Genomic DNA, 20,474 nt, shown 5'->3' with positions numbered 1-20,474 from the left:
TCTAGAACATACTACCATCTCATCATTTGGTATCTTTTCTCTCACCCTTTGTAATTTGTTCCTAACTGAAGCTTGACATCTAAGCCATCTATAATTTTAAAGCTTTCTACCTGAAATCAAGCACTTAAGTCAACACCAGCAAGCTCGTAACAAATGAGCATTTTGGTCTTCATATAATACTATGCTACTGTATGATAGGATTTTGCTTGTTTTCTACTTACTTTGCCAAGCAGCCCTTTGTCTTTTGACAGGAAACCACCACTGTTCTTCACTGCTACATCTAGAGTTCTTCTCTGTACTTCAGGTAGGGAAACACTGAAATCAAATCTGACACCAGAAATGATGTTTTAGAAAGAATTTTGTACCAAAAGTACAAATTCAATTCCTACAGCTAAACAGCAATTCAAAACAAAAGCAAATTATTCCCTTTCACAAATCAAAAATATTAGGTTTAATATAAAGGGAGAAAATCCCAACCTCCTAGAATTATTCTTCAATGTGATGCTTAGTATCCACATCAAATGTTTGATGCGTCTGTTATCTATGGTAGAAGCCATGAGTTAAAAAGAGATAAGCACTAATTCTATGGAAAAGGAGGAATATTACTACCCTAACAGCTCAATACACTATTCTGCAGATGGGAAAGAATACTTAGTCATCTTCTACATACAAATTTACTGATCATCACTCTTCTAGGACCAGAGATCCTTTTCTTTCCTAGTATATAAAAGTGCAGAAAAAGCTTTCTTGCAACACCAAGGAAACCTATCCACTTTTAAGGAAGAATGCATTTTGTTTGCTAGATCTGGGACTCTGAGAAGTGAGAACAAGACTGTACCACAATCTACCCTCTATTTGTCACTACAATTCTTACCCAGTGTTACTGCTTTGCAATAAATTTTACTTTGAAAGGCATAGCAAAACAAATCTGAGATAAGGAGGAGAACGCTGTACTGTCAGGAGAATTTATCACAGCCTCTAAACTAATCATTTTCAGATTTCCCAGGCACAGAATAGATTGAAGTTATGTTGACATCATGTTTCTCTCTTATTCTGGCCTCACTGGAGTTTGAGATATTTCTACAAACTTTCACTTCATACAAGACCATCCGATAAAACAAATCTGCAGCTCACAATAGTACAGTTCCTAATAGCAACAATGGGAACATTGGAACAGACTAATCATAGGTTTAAGTAGTATAGTGGTAAGGCATATAGGTCTTTATCAAGTATTGCTTTCCCCAAATTAACTTTCTGTCTGCAGAGAAAGTCCTTCTTTATTGAAAATTGATGGGGGATAGGAGCATGTGTGATAGAGAAACGATTATCAAAAAATAGAGCAGATAAGAGTTGTATGCAACAGACGTTTGTAAAAGCTTGCACAACTTAAAACCTACAGGCCAGGAGAATTTCCAGAATTGCTGGATGCTAAGAAGTGCCACCAAGCAGACTGACCAAACAATTTGATCATGCATAGACAGTTGATGGCCAGTAGGCTCCTGAGGCGGCACGAATCCATCAGCCAGAATCCACATGCTTTCTCGGTAGAAAGGCCAACAGCACTGGCCAGCTGGAAGGTACTTTGGTTCTAACTGGTCAACCACCTATCAAGAAGTGCTCAGTGCTTCTTAGTTTACAACATAAAGAGGAAGTAACTGACATGGGATAAGGCAGAAAAGATGACAGAAATGGCTGAATACAAAAGACTATAGTGAGAACAAGAGATAGGATGACAGGAAGATTATAAAAGAAAAAGAGGTGTGAGCATATAATCTGACACTGACTAGTAGGAATTTCAACAGTTCACACACTCGATTAAGCTCAGCAATCTTAGTTTGGCAGCTTTGTAGTTACATGATATAAAACAGCTTAGAACCTACATTTGATCGAACACTGGGTTTAATGTCTTCTTTGATACATGTGTTTTTCTTCTTCCTGATCTTCTCTTGTCAGGCAGTAAATACATTCGAACATAAGGATCAGAACCTTCTTCTGAAAAGGCTATTAGATTTCTGTGACCAATGAACAAGGAAGAACACTTACAAAAATGAGACATTGTTAAGCATAAGTGTCTATCAACTATTACTGAATTTAGTACACTATACCTAAATAATGTTCATTTTATCACCATTTTTATACCTTGAATAATTCCCATGCATTAAGTAGCAAGCATGATAAAAAAAATCCCTTGAAATTTAACATTTGTTCAAAAACTATTTGCATATTCATTTCATGACCCTCATATGAATCTCTTGTGAGAAACCTTGCATAAAGTACATGCATATTGTTTACAATATAATGGAAAAGGCAATGGAAAAGAAAAATAAAATGCTGAGCAGTGACTTTAAAAATATCAAACAAATGGTAAGCAGACTACAGAGCTGAATAAGCAATTTATTTCTTAAATTCCAATTCATAGTTTAGACATATGGCTTTCCAAAATTCACATTTCTTACATTCTATAAAAAATTAAATCCCTTCAATGTAACTTTCAGATACTGCTAATAAAAATCTAAATGTCATTTTTATCTAGAATCTGATAGAGACACAATAGGCAAATAAGAAATCACAACAAAATCTTCAACAAGGGTTTTACTAATTCTGAGGATAGCTTTAAATGATTTGGTATTTACACAAAATTGCAATCAATACATCATTTTAAAAATAACAAGGACCATCCAGACAACCAATCAATTTAAGAGGATAAGTCAAGATATTACGAAGTTTACAAAGAAATATGCACAAAAGTAGAATTTGGTATCTTACGCTTACCTGCAGGAATGCACTACCACGATCAGTTTGTTTCTTTGTGAGCTATGACGAATTGTTAGCTGAATCTGTCCTAATGGAGACTGTCCCAGAGTTGTTCCACTGTGGGGAAAAAAGCAGAACATCATGCATAGTTTTTTAAAAATCATGTCTGCAGTAAGAGGTATCCAAAATACAAGCTTGGTAGTGTTTCCAGATATCATATATTATCCATTTAAATTTCCACTAGACCAGTGTGAGAGAAAGACAGCACAGGCAAGTGAGCACATTAGCATACCTTCATCAGTTTCTGGTACTTTAGGTTCTTGTCTAACAACTCCATCCTCAAAAGAATGAGCTGGGGTTCTTGTCAGTTTTGGAGATCAGCTCTTCTCTACTTTGAAAACCATTATCAGAAAAGAACTGTCTTATCTTAAGGAGAAGATTAGAGCAGTACCAATCAAACTGGAAAACAATGAATGGTGCAAACCACAATGAAAGAGAGTGATAGGCCATTCTCAGCAATGGCCAGAAACTAGTTAGAAGACCAGCTCATTCTTTTCTAAATTCTCTGACAACACTGATGTAAGATATAACTCATGTAAACAAAGTTTTCACAAGACTAACATTCCATCTCAAACTTACAACTAGAAATACAGATATTCCTGGCTTAAAGTAATCATACTTAAACCCACTTATGATCTTAAAAGCTGAAAAATAGTACTCACACAGCTATTTCACTTTTCTGTAGTTGATGTAGCATTGAGAACAAGGTTAGAATGGATTGACTTTTACAAACATAAGTCATGCTTACCTAAGAAAGCAATGTTTTTATGAAGAACTTTTGTTTTAAAGAATGGCCAATCTGTGCAGAGTTCCTCCATCTTTATAAAATGCAGAGTTTATTTTTTATACATTGGGCAGGGCAGTGTCAATATTGTTTCTCTCTCACAGGACTAAACATAGCATGCTTGACATTGGAGCCACCTCAAAAAGTTCTTAGCTTAAAGGGATAGTTCCCTTTTTGTGAACACCTACTCCAAAGAAACTGTGGAATTTTACATTAAAATTCCCAAATCATTTACTTTGAACACAAGAATGAAAAATTTCAGTTCAGTATTTCCTTACTAAAACAGGGGGGAAAAAAGCACCTAAAAACATAGGGCTTGCAACAATGGACTTCCTTAGTCATAGCTTTACTAGTGTTATCAAACAATATAGTACAGAATTTTTGTATTAAATAAGCAGTGATATTTTATAGTTTATCATAATTAGCCAAGTCTGAATCTGTCTTGGGCTAGAAAAGTGACTGACAAACTGAAGGAAAGACAGCAGAGGACCATCAAGAAAAACAGGGGACTGGAGCACATAATGTATAAGCAGATGCTGAGGGAGATGGGTTTGTTTAGATTGAGGAAGAGAAGGCTAACAGATCCAATTGCAATCTTTCACTACTTAAAAAGGAGGGTATAGAGTCAGACCCTTCTCAGAAGTACATGGTAGAAGAGCAAGAGACAACAGTCAAGCTGCAGCAAGAAAAAATTCCAATCAGACATATGGAAAAATGTCTTCATAGTGCAGTGGCTCAGCACTGGAACTACCCCAAAAGTTTCTGGAATTTCTGTTGTTGGAGATACCAGAACTTGTCTGGACAAGGCCCAAGAAACTTGATCTAATTTGGAATTAAGGTTTGCTCTGAGCAGAGAGTTAACTGACCTTAAGTGCCTTCCAAACTGAATTACTCTATGATTCTAAGAAATCTGCCAAGAAAAATAAGAATTCAGTTCAGTTTCTTACTTCTGAATGACACTCCCTCCCCCTCTCTCTCTCTCTCTCTCTTTTTTTTTTTTTTTTTTTAAACTTAGATTCACAGAAAAGTTACCAAGAAGAATAGAGAGGTAATGGTTTGCATGCTCCTATTGAAAGCAGAATGGTTGCTCTCAGCTATCTTTAATGGTAAATATAGCTGCCCTCAGAGGCAAGTAAAAAATTGGAGAGAATTTAAGAAATCATAATTACAACAGGAATGGTTTGGAGCAATCCTCATTAATTCAATAATAATTAACCATTCATTAAATATTCTTTATTGTCAACAGTCCCTCCAAGTAATTTATAAAGACTAGCTACATCCAGCTTAGTTGGCTTAATTTATATTAATGCTAATAGGATTCAGTGGTGAAACAGGCAACTGCTTACTGGCATGAAAGTGACTGATGTTGAAACATTATGTTCCCCCTATTCCACTCTTTTTCAGCCCTACACAGCAACATAGCTATGAGAACAAGATGGACTTTATCTTGCACATTATCACAATGGTAAGCTAACTTTTAATTATGGAACCTTTCTTCCTGAGGAACCAGAAAGCTTAAAAAAAAAAGTTTTCAAATGCCAAGCTTATCAACTGCAGTGCTGGAAGCAGGGAAAAAAATACAACTGAAATTCAAACTGAGCAGATTCTGTTTTCGCAGTTGCACTGACCATGCTTTTATAAAACAACTTAGATGTATTGCAAAAACAAGCAGTACTGTACTTTTCAAGTTGTCGCAGTCTCTGCCGAAGCTCCTGTGTGGCAATAGGCAGGGATATGTCTGAGGCTATGCTGGGAGTTGGTTCTTTGACTGAGAGGTGGCTAGGTGAATAAGTGAAGTTAGAGGCATGAAGACTGGAGGAACTTCGGCTGAGATCTGTTGGCCACTGAGGACTGGCATTGGGAGGCTGACTTTTTTCAACCATGTCAGTCTTCTTATCACTGTCAGTCACTGGGGAAGCTGGGACAGGTTTGTTTGAATCAGCTGGTGGTGAGACAGGAACCTGAGGCTTAAAAGAAGATTTCCTTGCATCTTTGGAAAGAGATGGCCTTTTCACTTGGGCTGAGTGTTGATGATCTGGAGATCTTGTTTGCTTTTCAAGAGAAAGTACCTAGATACAGTAAAAATACATACGATATTGCCATCCTCTAATAAAGGAAAAAACAATCAAAAAACAATTTGTTTCTGCTAGAGTATTGGTGACAAATTGCTAAATTTAGATAAGAAAGCAGGACCAAAAACATTCACTTATGTTCATTCACTCTACAATATGAAACATTTCACACAGCAAAACACAGCTACTTATACTCTTTGTAGCAACTGTAGTAACTATATTACAATGTGAAATTCTCTATCCATTTAGTATTTTTACCTCATTATTCCCTTCCTGCAGTCAATCCACTTCTGGTGCAACTGCATCTGCTTTGCAGTTTTAGTCATCTGAAGAAACTTCTCTAGAATGTTTTCTTCCCATCTTTTGAAATCTAATCCTACATCAGAATTTTTTTTTCACTTATTGCCTTTAAATTCTTTCATAGGTTACTTTCATATATTAATGATTAGAGAGTATAATTAGTTTTATATGTTAAAACTAAATTACAAGTGCTTTAAAAAAACACAAACATATAAAGAGAAGTTTGACAGTGTTTGCAGAGAGATGTACTACCTTATTAAATCAAATAATATAGCTTGGGAAAAACAGAAACTTAACAGTCAGGCACACAGGCTCTTCCTTCAGGTCTCTGGTGTGCCTGAAAGCTGGTCTGAATTCTTCTGGTATTATAAAGAGATACTTCCTTTCCCTACAAACTTTATTCTTTCTAGACTATTATGACTCAACTCCATTTCTATAAAATAGAGGTGATTTCACTAATGTGTAGCCCACTGAGTCTTAGGAGACTTGCAGAAATTCAGATGCCAATTCAACGTACCTACAAACATGGAGAATCTAGTATTCACCTCAGCATAAATTAATGCATCCGATTGTGGTTTTGTTCTGAAAGTTTTCTGTGTTTTCCAAATAGACTAGACTTACACTAGAGGATATCTTTATAGTACTACCACAGCTAGAGGACACTAGGCAATGCAAACACCAAAGGAAATGTAATGACTTCTTCATAAAGTTATAAGACCAGAAGTTAGAGTAATCTTGAATATGCTTTCAGACATTTACAACAGAATAAGCTTTAGAGTACCCTGAGTGCAATCTTCATGTTTATAGTGCTGTTTGGACCAGAGTTGCTCAGGTGGAATCGCTGATGCATAGTTAAATCTTCACTCTCCAGCAACTGGCTTAGAGGCAGTTTGAAGTTCCCCAAAGAGCACTGGTGCTGTTCATCCCTGACCTGAAGGAACACAGAAGCTAAGTAACATTGTATCATCTGCTTTATATGAATTTAGAAAAAGAAAAAATATATAGTTTTATTTAAAAACAAACCCAAAACCACATAGTTTGTTCTTAACTCAAATTTCTCTTCATCCCTTCCTTCAACAGCAAGATAGAAAACATCTATATTCAAGTGACCAATGGTCAAAGGAAATAATATATAATTTGTAAATGTGTGAAAATGAATTCCCACAACTGTTAGGGGAGCAACAGGCAAAACAGTTCCCATTTACTCCAGTTTAAGCTGCCTAAATGACACATCAGCAGCATAAAAGGATAAAATATTTGTACAAAGCAAAGATCTCTTTAGGATAAGAAGACAAAAAAAATCAGCTATACATAACTGCATTTCTGGTAGCAATTGAGCAGACTTAAGTTTCAAAATAGGTATCAGTTTTTTTTTTTTTTTTTTTCCTATTTAGACACTTGTCAAATTGTATGTTATTCTGTCAAGAGTTTGGCTACTGTCTTTTTCCTTTAATAGCAATAACAGCAGTAATAGTAAATGCAAATAAACATTCTTAGCTTGGTCTTAAAAAGGTTTTAGTGTAGTTTTTAATAGTGTTCAAAATATATCCACATGTATCCAGTATAGCCTGCAACATATGAATATTACTACTGAAACACCTTAAGCAAAGTTATCCAAGAAGAATGAGACAAACCTCAACTTCAAGGTCCTGTCTCTTGGGATTGTGTACAAAGAAAGTAAAGTTTTCCTCCCACACTGGTTCATTGGTCTTGTATCGAATCTAAAGTTAGGGAGCAGGAAAAAGAGAAAGCATACAAATTATAAAGCATTTTTGTCTAATGAAGTTGGTGTTAGATTTTACATTTTGGCTTTGAAAAGTTTACATCTGAAACCTGACATTTAAACAAAAGCCAAGTAGGATCTACCCAAGGCATATATATTAACACATGTAAACTTCTACAGAGTACATGTAATACAATGTATGTATATGAGCACGTTTCTTTACGTAAAGTAAAACTCTTGCTAAAGAACTTTCACTTTACATGAGGCTGAACAACTGTGAGGTCTTCTGACCACTATATTATGTCTTTTGTTATACCTCCCTATTAGGCCTGAACTAACTCAATGCAACTCCTAGAAACAATATTTTCCCTCCTAATCTTCAAGTAATTATGTGCAGGGCTTCACTGCCAAATCTCACTACTTTCAGCAACTGGTTCAAAATAATCATGCAAATTCCTGGAGGGGGGGGGGGGGGGAGTCCTTTCTTTTTGGCTCACTGATGCTTCTACTTTAAAAACAAAAACACACATACTGCAATACCTCTGCCTACCTAGGTATCATATCACTGTTGTGTTGCTGTTTTATTTTGAAGAGCAGACTGAATGCATGGAGGTTAACTATGAGGAAGCTGACAGATATGCTGAATGCCTGAATGGATGAGGCCTTCTTCAGACAACTCCAAGTTGTCTCAGGTCTGCAGACTCTGGTTCTCCCAGAGGACTTCAGCTAGTCTGATGTTTGCTGGGAAAGCAGCACAGTGATTCACAAGCAACACAGGAGTTCAAAAACAACTTCCAGCACAATCACTGAATGTGCTGGCTAGGAGTAGTGCTCTTCTGCACCTACTGCTTACAAACAAGATGACTGGTTTGCACATATGGCTATGAATGGCTTGGCTACAATGACCATAAGATCACAGAATTTAAGATCTTAAGGAGTAATCAGGAAAACAAATAGCAGAATAAAAACCTTGGAGTTTGAAAAAGCAGATCTCAACTTGCTCTAGGAGCTGTTAGAAGGGATCCCAGGAGAGCCCTGGAGAGAAAAGAAGCTCAAGAGCACCAAGAGATTTTCAAGGATGGCCTTCTGAAAGCACAAAACTGGTATATACCGCTACAGCAGGAAGATCAGCAAATATAACAAGAAACCAAGTGAGCTCCTGAGAACTCAAAAGCAAAAATAAGCAGCATATGAGGCACAGAAAAAGGGGACAGACTCCCCAAAAGGAAGAAAGAAGTACTAAGGCATGCAGAGATAGAGTTAGGAAGACAAAAGTTCTGCTGGAGCTAAAACTGACAGCAGAAATCAAGTATAACAAGGAAGGCTTCTCTAGGAATTAGTAGCAAGCAGAAATACAAGAAAGATGTAGGTCTACTGTTGAATGCAGCTGGCAAGTTAGTTAAAAACAACACAGTAAAGGCTGAAGTTCTCAATACTATCTTCATTTCAGGTCTTTAGGGACAAGGTCAGCCCCTAAGTTTCTGTCCCAAGTCTGTATATCTCTATTAACAGTTGAGGAAGGTTGAGTCTGTCTGTACAAATTGGACACAGTCTATTGGATCTGACAGGATGCATCCAAAGGTGCTAAAAGGGTAAGCTGACATCACTTCAAAAATAATAGACAGTAGCTTTGCAAGGTCATAGAGATCAGAGGCAGCCTCAGATGACTGGTAAAGGGCAAACATTACACCATGTACAAAAAGCTCAAAAAGAAAGATCCAGAAAACTACAGACTAGTCAGTCCCACTTCAGTCCATGGAAGAATTATGGAGTAGATCCTCATGAAAGCTATTTCCAGGCACATGAAGGAAAAAAAGGTGATGGGGAAGGTGCATTTACCAAGGGCTTTATTGACTGGATTGCCTTCTATAATGAAACAAATTGCTCAGTGGGTGTAAGGAAAACTGATGTCAAGGACAGCAAGGGCTTTTTCAAATACACCAGCAGCAAAAGAAAGATTAGGGAGAATGTGGGCCCGCTGCTGAATTGGGTGGGTGCCCTGGTGACAAAGGATACAGAGAAGGTAGTCACTGAAAGCCTTCTTTTCTTCAGCCTTAACTGTTAAGGCCAGCCCTCCAGAACCCCAGAGCTTGGAGACAAGAAAAAGCCTGGAGGAAAGGAAAACCTTCCCTTAGTTGAGGAGGATCAGGTGAGAGATCATTTAGGCAAACCTGACACCCACAAATCCATCAGCCTGATGGGATACACCCATGAGTGCTGAGGGAGCTGGCAGATGTTATTGGTAGGCTGCTCTCCATCACCTTTCAAAGGTGATGGAGAACTGGAGAGGTACCTGAGGACTGGAAGACAGAATGTCACTCAAGTCTTGCCATCAAAAAGGGCAAGGAGGAGGACCCAGTAAACTACAGGCCAGTCAGCCTCACCTCCATCCCTGGAAAGGTGATGGAACAGCTCATCCCGAATGTCATCTATAAGCATACGGAAGAAAAGAAGGTCATCAGGAGTAGTCAGCATGAATTCATCATGGGCAAATCCTGCTTAACCAACTTGGGAACCTTCTACGATGGAATAACTGGCTGGGTAGATGAGGGGAGAGCAGTGGACGTTGTCTACCTTGACTTCAGCAAGGCTTTTAACATGGTCTCCACTAACATCCTCATAGGCAAGCTCAGGAAGCGCAGGCTAGATGAATGGACAGTGAGGTGGATTGAGAACTGGCTGAAAGACAGAGCTCAGAGGGCTGTGATCAGCGGTGCAGGCTCTAGCTGGAGGCCACTGGTGTCCACCAGGACCCCAGTACTGGGTCCAGTCTTGTTCCGTTTAGTCCTCAGTGATCTGGATGAAGGGACAGAGTGCCTCCTCAGCAAGTCTGCTGATACTACAAAACTGGGAGGAGTGGCTGAGAGTCTGGAGGACTATGCTGCCATTCAGAGGGGCCTGGACAGGCTGGAGAAATGGGAGGAGAGGAATCTCATGAAGTTCGGAAAAGGGAAGTGTTGAGCCCTGCACCTGGAAAGGAATTACACCATGCACCAGTACAGGCTGGGGGCTGACTTGCTGGAAAGCAGCTATGTGTAGAAGGACCTGGGAGTCCTGGTGGACAACAAGTTGGCTACGAGTCAGCAACGTGCCCTCGTAGCCAAGAAGGCCAATGTATCCTGGGATGCATTAGGAAGAGTGCTGCCAGCAGGTCTACGGAGGTGATTCTTCCCCTCTACTGAGCCCTGGTGACGCCACATCTGGAGTACAGTGCCCAATTCCGGGCTCCCCAGTACAAGAGAGACACAGAGCTACTGGAGAGAGTCCAGCATAGGGCTTAAGAGATGATTAGAGGACTGGAGCACCTGCCCTCTGAGGAACAGCTGCGAGAGCTGAGCCTGGTTAGCCTGGAGAAGAGAAGACAGAGTGGATCTTAGCAATGTCTACAAATACCTTACAGGAAGGTGTCAAAAGGATGGGGCTGGACTCCAGTGGTGCCAAGTGACAGGACAAGAGGCAACAGGCACAAACTGAAACACAGGAAGTTCCGCCTGAATATAAGGAAGAAATTCTTTCCTGTGAGAGGGACAGAGCACTGGAACAGGTTGCCCAAAGAGGTTGTGTAGTCCCCTTCTCCAGAGGGATTCAAAACCTGTCTGGATGGAAGCCTGTGCAATGTGCTCTAGGTGACCCTGCTTGAGCAGTGGGTTTGGACTAGATGATCTGTAAAGGTCCCTTCCAACCTCAAACATTCTGCGATTCTATGAACATCCATGTTGACAAGCTGGTAAGACACAAATTGAACAGATGAACCACAAGATGAATGGAAATCTGACTAAACTGCTAAGTTCAAAGGGTGGTGGTTAAAGGCTCAAAGTTGGACTGGTTGATAACTGGGTCCTATACTATTTAATGCCTTTATAAATGATATGAATGATGGGATTGAATGCACCTTTACCAAGTTGGTGGATGACACCAAACTGGGAGAGATAGATAGATCAGAAAGAAAAGTCATCATATAGTGAGACCTTAAAAAGTTAGAAGATTGGGTCAACAAGAATCCCAGCAGAGAGCAAGCTAAACATAAGTTGGTAGTGCACCCTTGCAGCAATGAAGACAAGCCGTGTCCTGGGCTGCAACAACAATTAACAAATCAAAAGATGTGATAACTCTACTCAGCACTTAAGGCCACATCTGGAATACTATGCCCACTTTTAGTTCTCCTGCACCCCTCATTCATGAAACAAACAAAAATGGGGGGAGCGGCAAATAGAAGATCACTGAGATGAGTGGAAACATACATGAAAAAAGATTGAAGGAATTGTTTTTTTTTCAGCCTAGAGAAACAAAGGTTCAGGGTTATCTAATCATAGTATTCCAATACCTAAAAAATAGTTATAGTAAAGCTGGAGGTACTCTCTTCTCAACTACATGGTGACAGGTCAAGAGACAATAGACATCAAGTTGGCTTGAGGGGAAATTTCTCTGGATATAAGAAAAAAGTTCTGTACCATTAGAACCACCAGACATTGGGTTTCCTGCAGAAGTTGTGAAATCTCCTTCACTGGAAATACTCAAGACTTGACTATAGTGTCCTGGCTGATCTATGGCTCTGCTTTAAACAAAGTTGAACAAAGTGATGTTCAGAGGTCCCTTCCAACCTGGACATTTCTGTAACTCCATGATTCTATGCATTTTCAAAACCTGATTAGCATTTCAAAGCCTGCTGTTTGCCCACGCGTTTATTTATAAGACCACTGTTGTTGCAATTCCAGTTGCAGATGAGGAACCTACTGTGCTAGGACACGTGCAAATAGTTAAAAATATAGTCTCTAGGGATTGGTGCAGTTCAACTGATCAAAATCTAGATTCTCAGAAATTTGAGTATGTGCCCATTCAATACTTGGCTTCCTGTTGGCAATTTGTTACAGTTATAACTTTTAGTGCAATGGATGCTCTCAATGGCTAAGCACACAGAACCAAACATCTGTAGATACAGACAAGTATTGGGAGCAAGTGCTTACCTTACTTTCCTGTGCCTTGTGTCCAACTGACAGCAAAACAAGAGGGTTGGGATTGCTGTTTATTTTCTTTCCTGACTGATAAAGAAAAAGCAAAAAAACTGTCTTCAGAATAAACTGTTGCATTCACCTCCAGTTAAATTCAACTCCTACAAATAAAACCTGTCCCTTCCCTTGAAACTTAAATGTTTTCATCTTAATAAAAAACAAATGCATTCTCCTCTATGCATATTTATTATGCTTAGTATTTCACTCTACAGTTTCCATGGCAGACATTTATATGGCTAGAAACTTCTCTGCTGGTTAATACACTACCATGAACAACACATCCAACTACCCTAAGTTTTTTTTTTTTTTTTTTTTTTTCCTAATGAGAGCTTATCATAAAGCGCATCTTCTCAACCTTTAAATGAGCAATACAATCCCCCAATCCCCAAAGCGAATGGAACATAATTAAAACTGCAAAATGAATATTGCATGCAGATGGGAGATATGGAAAAAGCACAAACTGAGGAAGCTTACTTTATTTACAGAGCAGTATTACTATTAAACTGTGTGCAATATCTAAATATTGACATTCCCCCCTTTTCAGCTTGGGGAGAAAGAAGATGCACTATAATGTACCTGATGTATATTACAGTTTACCAAATACTCTTTATTAGAGAATCAACCATCTGCCATATCTGAGCCTTGCTCACCAGCTGTATAGCACTACATCAAACTGTGAAAATAAGCATCAATTTAGAATCAAATTATATACACAAAGGAACATTCCCAACTACATATTTCTTTCACACATTTTAAATTAACCTAACAAAAACTTAAGAAAAGTTAGACATGAAAGTTAATCATCTCAAGCAGGTGTTAATGCAATTGAAAAGGCCTAGAAAGTACAGTATGCATGGTTAATAATTTACTTTGAATTCTACCCAGTAAGAAATTATAAAGATCAGACATTGTAAACAAAGTTAGTTGAAAACTACTCAATGCATGTAAGGTCACAATTACAACAAAGTGATTCAAATAACTTTTTACTTAAGAATGAACTTATTATAAATATTTCTGGATCTGAACTCATGTTCTGGACATTAAACTTCCACTAATACTATTTGATTTTCATGTGATACTCTGTGTTTATAACCATACTTCCCTTTAGACAAAAACGGTGAGGAAGCACTCCTTTCTTGGATGAAAGCTGCATTTATTCTATGATTTTTAATAAAAAAAAAATATTTAGCTCTAACCAAAGACACTGGAATACAAATGTTTACGGAACACAAAGTCAGATTACACTCCCACTGATGGTGTTAAAAATGGTAAGTGAAATTTATTTTATTTATTCTTCCTCCATAAATATACCTGAAGCTCTCTCCTTCATAAAATGATGTAAACTGAAGATGTTCACAAAACCTTCTTGCTTATATTAACAGTATATAAATATAAGTTCTTTTATTTCATACTACAGAAGTAATATTATTTACAAACATGATGCACCTCTAACTCTTGCCACTGACACATTTGCTGTTGACAGGATACTTCAGTCTATTAACGCTTGTTTATTGTTCGAGTTCCTCCAGCTGAGAACTTGGTTAATGCTCTCCAAATTTGTCTTTCAACTGGATCTCTTCCTTACCAGAAGGCTGGGCTGTATTTACCCAGTATTCAAATAAACAATGTGAAATATCACTAAAAAAGTGGTAAAATTAGTGCTAAATTAGTTTAGCAGTTGGTCATTCAGAGTTGGGCAGTAAAGTATCATCCAATTTGTAAAAGATGTCTTAGCTTTCATGTCAGCTTTGTTCTCTAACTACTACTTCAAACTAGTTCTAAGGATCTTTTTTGATCTTCTAAAGCAGCCTATACTCCACTCAATTGATTTAGAATTCAAATTATCAGAGACCAAAGTATTTTACTAATGTCTTAACCACATCTTGATACCAAAAGTTAAGTAAAAACTAAATAGCACTAAATACACATCTGGCAACAGAAATTCCATCTGCTGTTGCAAGAGAACCATTTCAGGCATATTTGCATTTCCAATTATGTTTGTGACCTTAAAAGGACAACGATATTAGTTTTACCTTCAGGGCTTTCTGAACAGCAGCCTTCTTCAAGCCATCAGGGTTAAATTCTAATGGATTATGCTTTTAAGTCAGGAGAGAATGAACATACGAAGGGTTAATAAGTCATGCAATGAGGCAATTTCACTATGTTAATTATGACATGACAACACAGGAGAAAGCAAAAAAAAAAAAAAAGTAAAGGAACTTTCAAACAAAAAATAATGAAGGAACACCAAAATACCCCAAAATCTGACTTTGCTTTTTTCCTGTCCTCTCTGAATATGTGTATTTTGCTTTAAAAATCAAAATACTCATTTTCAATACATCTGTATTTTCCTTATCAAATCTGTTTTCAATGATAAAGAGATCATTGAGATCTCTTATCAGATGGGATTTATTGAGTGCTATCTGTCTTAAAGACCAGCTTTTAAATTAATCTTTTTCAATAAGGTAAAGTATATTTTCCCAACATAGAAGATTCCCTGATAAGTCAAGTAAGTAGGGAGACGGTTCTCTCATGGGGGAAATCACTTTCCTAGAAGTATCAGTAAGCCTTAGATCATTATACTTTGCATGCTATCTAACCTGAATATATATATTTATATACTTTATTCTTTACTCATTTGAACTAAAGATATCCAACTATACTAGCAACAGGAATTTGAACTGATTTAACAGTACAAAACCTATGCTTATTTTGCATTAACTATTCAAAGTTTTCAATTTTACTTCAATAACAATACATGAGTTTTGAAGTGATACAAGTGAACTATAAAAAATGTCTCAAAATTTGTGACAATATTTAACTCATAACGAAGACATTTCAGGGTATATGTTTTTAAATAAAGGAAATAGACTTGGCTCTTCCCCCCCATTCCCCCACTCCCCTTTTCTTTCTTAGCAGAGCTTTCTGCTTCAAGGGAGAATTCTGCTTTAAAAGCTGTAGTATGTGGGAACCAAAAAAAAAAAAAAAAATAAAAAGAAAATGTATGATGACCTGGATTATTAACAGAAAACAGTGTTACTAATGTTACATCAGAAGAAATGCCTTCCTGAAATTCAAATGCACAAATAATTAAGTTTAGAGAGATTTATTCTTTCTACAGAAATACCTTTTTACATTTTCTTTTGGGATGTCACATCCTAATGTTGGCCAATATGTACTGCAAGATTCCTGACATTTGGCTTTGAAACTTCTGCTTCAGAAGGATTAGACAATATGATATAATTGATTGGAGAAAAATAGAGAGAAAATAGGATTACTGCTTGGTTTAGTTTTTTAATTGAGATTTTGTTTAAAATAATATTAAGAAATCTTCCACAGCTATTTATCTAGAAATGTTAGGGAAGGACTAAAATTATTGTACCGAAAACATGGCCAGTCTCAGGAATTTCTCACCATTTGAAGAAATATCTTTAATTCTCAGCTAAGATGCAAGTTGCCAAACAAACAATGACTACATGGCAATTAGCCTAATGGAATAACTTGTTTAATGCGAAAGTGTTCTCCAGAGTACTTTTGCAATCAAAATAGTCCTTGAAAGGAAGCATATATATTCCCAGTTCTTCCTAATAAGCAAACATTTTCCACCATCTTTTTGCTGTTTTGAAGTTCCCTGTTGGTACAGCTCATTACTGTTAACATCCGATGCAACTTTTCTGCCTGTGAAATGGGAACTCCACAACATTACTGATCTTACAGCTATCACTCATGATAGTTAAGGTTCTTCTACTCTAGCATTGTTTTACGATTAAGTCTACCTACTTAAAATGTATCTCTCAACTGGCATTATTGACTCAGTATCATAAACTAGATCAGCTTGTTTTGAGTGAATCTTGTCACAATTTGTTTTCTTCACTGCAGCTTTTTCAGGTCAAGTGGAATTCACTGTATTTAATTTAAAATGCAGAAGTTTCTAACAGAGCCTTTAACATTCAAAATGACTCCATATGGCCTGTGAATCTCAGAAAGAAAGGAAAATAAAAACAAAAGCTACAGAAATCTTGCTATAGCAAGTTTTTAAATCTATTTTCAGTTGCCAGTTAGCATCATCCAGCTTCATTCATATGAATATGTACTGATGACAGTCTAAGAATATCACACTGAGATTTACAGCTCTGTGCAACTTATTTACAATACCTTTTCTCAAGACATTTTTGTTTGAAGAATTCTACTTTGATGGCATTTTTCTTGTAACCAAAGAAAATGTAATACAGTATCACTATGCATAAGTATCTCACTATAATGTAGCAAGATATTCATAAAATTCATAAGGTTGTAAAGTATCTCAAGAAACTACTAATGTATCTCTCCTTGCTTGAAGGCAGTATCATCCATGTTATCCTTAAAAGAAACTGTACTTAAGAGACCTTCAAGATGAAGATTGCACAATATTCTTAAACACAGCAATCCTAATGTTTAACTCTTCTTACCATTAGAAAGATTTTTAATGTCCACTAAATATATTCTTTGCTGGAATTTAGGTACTGTTTCTTTTTCTCCATAAAACATGAAAAAGTCACCTTCTGTTTGCAGCAACCTTGCATCATTTCCACCTCCATCTTTACTTTCTTAGGTTAAATCACCTTTGTTTATTCTTTCCCTAGTAGTCATGTTTTCTAGCTGTCTGATTTTCATCAGTGCTTGTCCTCCAGATTCACTTCAATTGGTCTCTAATTTTCTTAAATTGACATGGTCAAAATCAGGACCTCACTAATGGCTAAGTAAAACAGAAGGATTAGTCCATGCATCTTACTGCCTATATTCCTCTTCCTATACTCTATATGGGTTTTTGCCATTTTGCAGTAGTGTGACACAGTACAACTGTAGATCTATTTTTGCAAGGCAATCAGACAACTATTACCCTCCTGTATTTATGGGACGGTTTATTCCTGTGTAGATGCAGTAACTCTCCTGTATTGAAAAGTACTTTTCTCAGATCACACCTCAAATTCTTCGAGATCATTCGGAATTCTAAACTGCCCCTCAATTTACTGATCATCCTTCCTGCACATTTTCACCTGCAAATTCAATACTTTTTCCCCCTAAATTATTCATTGCAATGTATTTTAGATGTCAAGAACAAACTTATTTGATAAACTATAAAGGCAGCCAAACAACAATTCTTGGCTATTGAACATGTCTCGATTCCTCCGGAATCATAGCAAGGATAGGCCAGTAGGGACATCAGCTGTGGCAAATATGCTTCAGCCTTGCCAGACTTCAGGGTTGAAGGGAAGGAGCTGCAGGTCCATGAGGATGGCGGTTGAAAGGTTGGGCAGGAGGAGATTAGGAGAAGGAACAGGAGTATTCACTATAAAAAGCCAGCTAACAGGTTTGCCTTCGGTGACAAAATCGTCTTGCTACAGTTACGAGCTTCTCTGCAGTTACAGGAAAAGGAGATAGATATCCAAGGACTATGCTGGTAACTGACACAGTAGAATAAATCAAACTTCAGGTTAGTGTCCTTTAGTGGCCAACACCATTTACAGGAAATCCTGATAACAATCCCATAAATAAGATCAAAACAGCTTGTTAATTGTCATAAGTGCTGATTTCATATGACTTGGAATATCACTCTATTATTTATCTTGACTCACTAACTCATGCTTGAGGTTCAAATGGAGTTTTAGAAGTTTCTACATCTTTGAACGCATCCTCACCTCTCCTTCAACCAGAAGGCAGAAACTAACTTGATAGAGCTGATTTAAAATATGTATATTTTATATATACTCCAAATCAAAAGAAAAATTATGAGTTAATGACAAGGTATCATAAAACTAGTGGTATACACTTCTGGAAGTTCTATCTTAGAAGAGCACTATTTACACTTTGTCACTAAATCTCCCTTATCTGTAGTTTAAATTAATTAGAGGTCACAAGTCTATTTTTCTAGCAGTCAGTAAAAGCATCTAGAAATCAACTCAGAACACTTAAGATGCTCATTTTTCCTCTCTCATTAGATATAAAGGAAGTCACCTTTTTAAACCCTCCTCTTCCCTTCTCCCCACCCACAAACAACCCAGACATGTCAGCTGGGTATTGGAAGTTAAGGGGTGTGAATTTTTGGCAGTGTTTTGCAGATGCCCAGAGAACAAAGTGAAACTCTACAACTGCTGAAGCTGTTACTCACTCTGGGCTACTACAGTCCACTTGTGGCCCTTTGCATCCAGTTATAAACCTTGTCCCTGGCTTGCGCCAACACTAGCATTCATGCAACAACATGCCAGTTAACAATACTGCTGAAGGAAATCCAGACACAGTCATCTTAAACTGTTGCTTTTCAACTCTAACTCATGCTTTGGGGATTTGGAAAATTTTGTCCAGCATCTGAATGGGTGTTATATGTAGGCGGTATGTCCTAATGCAATGATCCTAAGGTAGCAACATCATCAGTGCTACAGTTTTATCAAACATTTAAACTATTAAGATACATCTAGATTTTTTTTTTTAAATCATTAAACGGTACAGCAATTGCCTACCAGTTTCAATATTAAGAGAATAACTGAACTGTACAATACATAATTTGAAACCTTAGGTCATCTATAAACTGTATGTCTTTTCTCTCTAACTTTCGATAACTATGCTTATGGAGTGCATATACATTCATTAAATTTAAACAACATTTAGTACTGCAGGGGAGTTGGCTGATACTTCAAGAAGAACTTCCACAAAAAAAAATGAAAGGAGCATGGAAAAAGGGTGGTTTTATTTTTTTTAAATATCAGAGTATGGTACAAACCAAAATCAGCCAGCCAGCAACCAACTATTCTGCACAAGCTGGGCATCCCCAGCTCTCTCTAGCAAGAGTTCTGATTCTGAACTGACTCCCATTCTTTTCGAAAATACAAAAGTACATGTTTAGAGATTTAAATGCAAGATGTTTAGAGACGCATTAGCTTTTTATCATCTTATAATGTTAAAATTGAGCAAAAAAAAATATTAATTGATCATTTCCCTGAACTGGGATTTCCCTGATTATAAATTAATTTGGAAAAAAGAAAAGGAGCTTGGCAATTTGCAAAACAAGGAACATAATGGAGTGAAATAGAATTTACAAGGGAATTTATAGTTTGGGGAGTATTAAGAACCGCACACATTTTTTTAAGCAGTACTTGAATCAGTGTGCAGAGGATGTAAGTTCTTATAAACATTCTCCCTTTAAAAATACTGTGGGGATATCAGTTATAATATTTATTACAGTTTCATTTCTTTACAATAAAGGTCAACAATTTGGCAGTACATAATATGCTGATACAGAATGTATTTTATTTCTGTGAATCAGCAATTAAAGTGTAAGAGCTTTTACAACAAACTTATCTTGGGTTTTTAAATCATAAAGTTAATTACTTACCCAATGTTATGCTGATCAATGATCAATGAAATTTAAACAGCCTTCAAAATGCAATAAAAGTAGCACAAGAACAATGCACACTTGTTGAAACCATGCAGGAAAACAAATTGCATGCTCTCATTCCACTAGAGCGAGTGGCTTTAGTAGCACTAATTCACACTCTGGCAGATAAAAGATACAATGCAAATAATACCAGAGAACTCACAAATAGTGCTCTATAGAGTGAGGTAGTGTTTTCACAAAAGACTAGTCCAGATGCTCTCCTCTCTTTTAAGTATCCACACCCAAAGTTTCCCTCGTAGATACTCTTAGGAAGATGGAAATGGAAGGAGAAAGCAGAGTGATGGGATTGTGGCAGAATGAATGCATAAGCAGCTTTACTACACAGGAAAATTAAGGAAAA

The 20,474-nt window shown here is 37.1% G+C and overlaps 1 protein-coding gene across 4 annotated transcripts in view; it reads right to left on the bottom strand.

Moving 5' to 3' along the window:
- ESYT2 (extended synaptotagmin 2) overlaps positions 1-20,474 on the bottom strand; it is a 97,161-nt gene that overhangs the window by 4,182 nt on the left and 72,505 nt on the right. For 2 of the 4 annotated variants that reach the window (XM_085317701.1, XM_085317699.1), the window contains 8 exons: positions 14,736-14,798; positions 12,658-12,732; positions 7,605-7,691; positions 6,752-6,901; positions 5,279-5,667; positions 2,773-2,871; positions 1,881-2,012; positions 222-327 (listed from right to left, as the gene is read on the bottom strand). In XM_085317701.1, coding sequence (XP_085173827.1) covers positions 222-327; positions 1,881-2,012; positions 2,773-2,871; positions 5,279-5,667; positions 6,752-6,901; positions 7,605-7,691; positions 12,658-12,732; positions 14,736-14,798 — 1,101 coding nt within the window. Of the gene's footprint in view, positions 1-221; positions 328-1,880; positions 2,013-2,772; positions 2,872-5,278; positions 5,668-6,751; positions 6,902-7,604; positions 7,692-12,657; positions 12,733-14,735; positions 14,799-20,276; positions 20,379-20,474 lie in introns of all 4 variants that reach the window. The other 2 variants (XM_085317702.1, XM_085317700.1) reach the window with 2 other exon arrangements.

This window comes from Rhea americana, unplaced genomic scaffold (genome assembly GCF_003343005.1).
Source record: "Rhea americana isolate MKP2758 unplaced genomic scaffold, rheAme1 scaffold_50, whole genome shotgun sequence".
Taxonomy (NCBI): Eukaryota; Metazoa; Chordata; class Aves; order Rheiformes; family Rheidae; genus Rhea; species Rhea americana.
The sequence above is the reverse complement of the archived record's forward strand: the minus strand, read 5'-3'. Positions and strand labels throughout refer to the sequence as shown.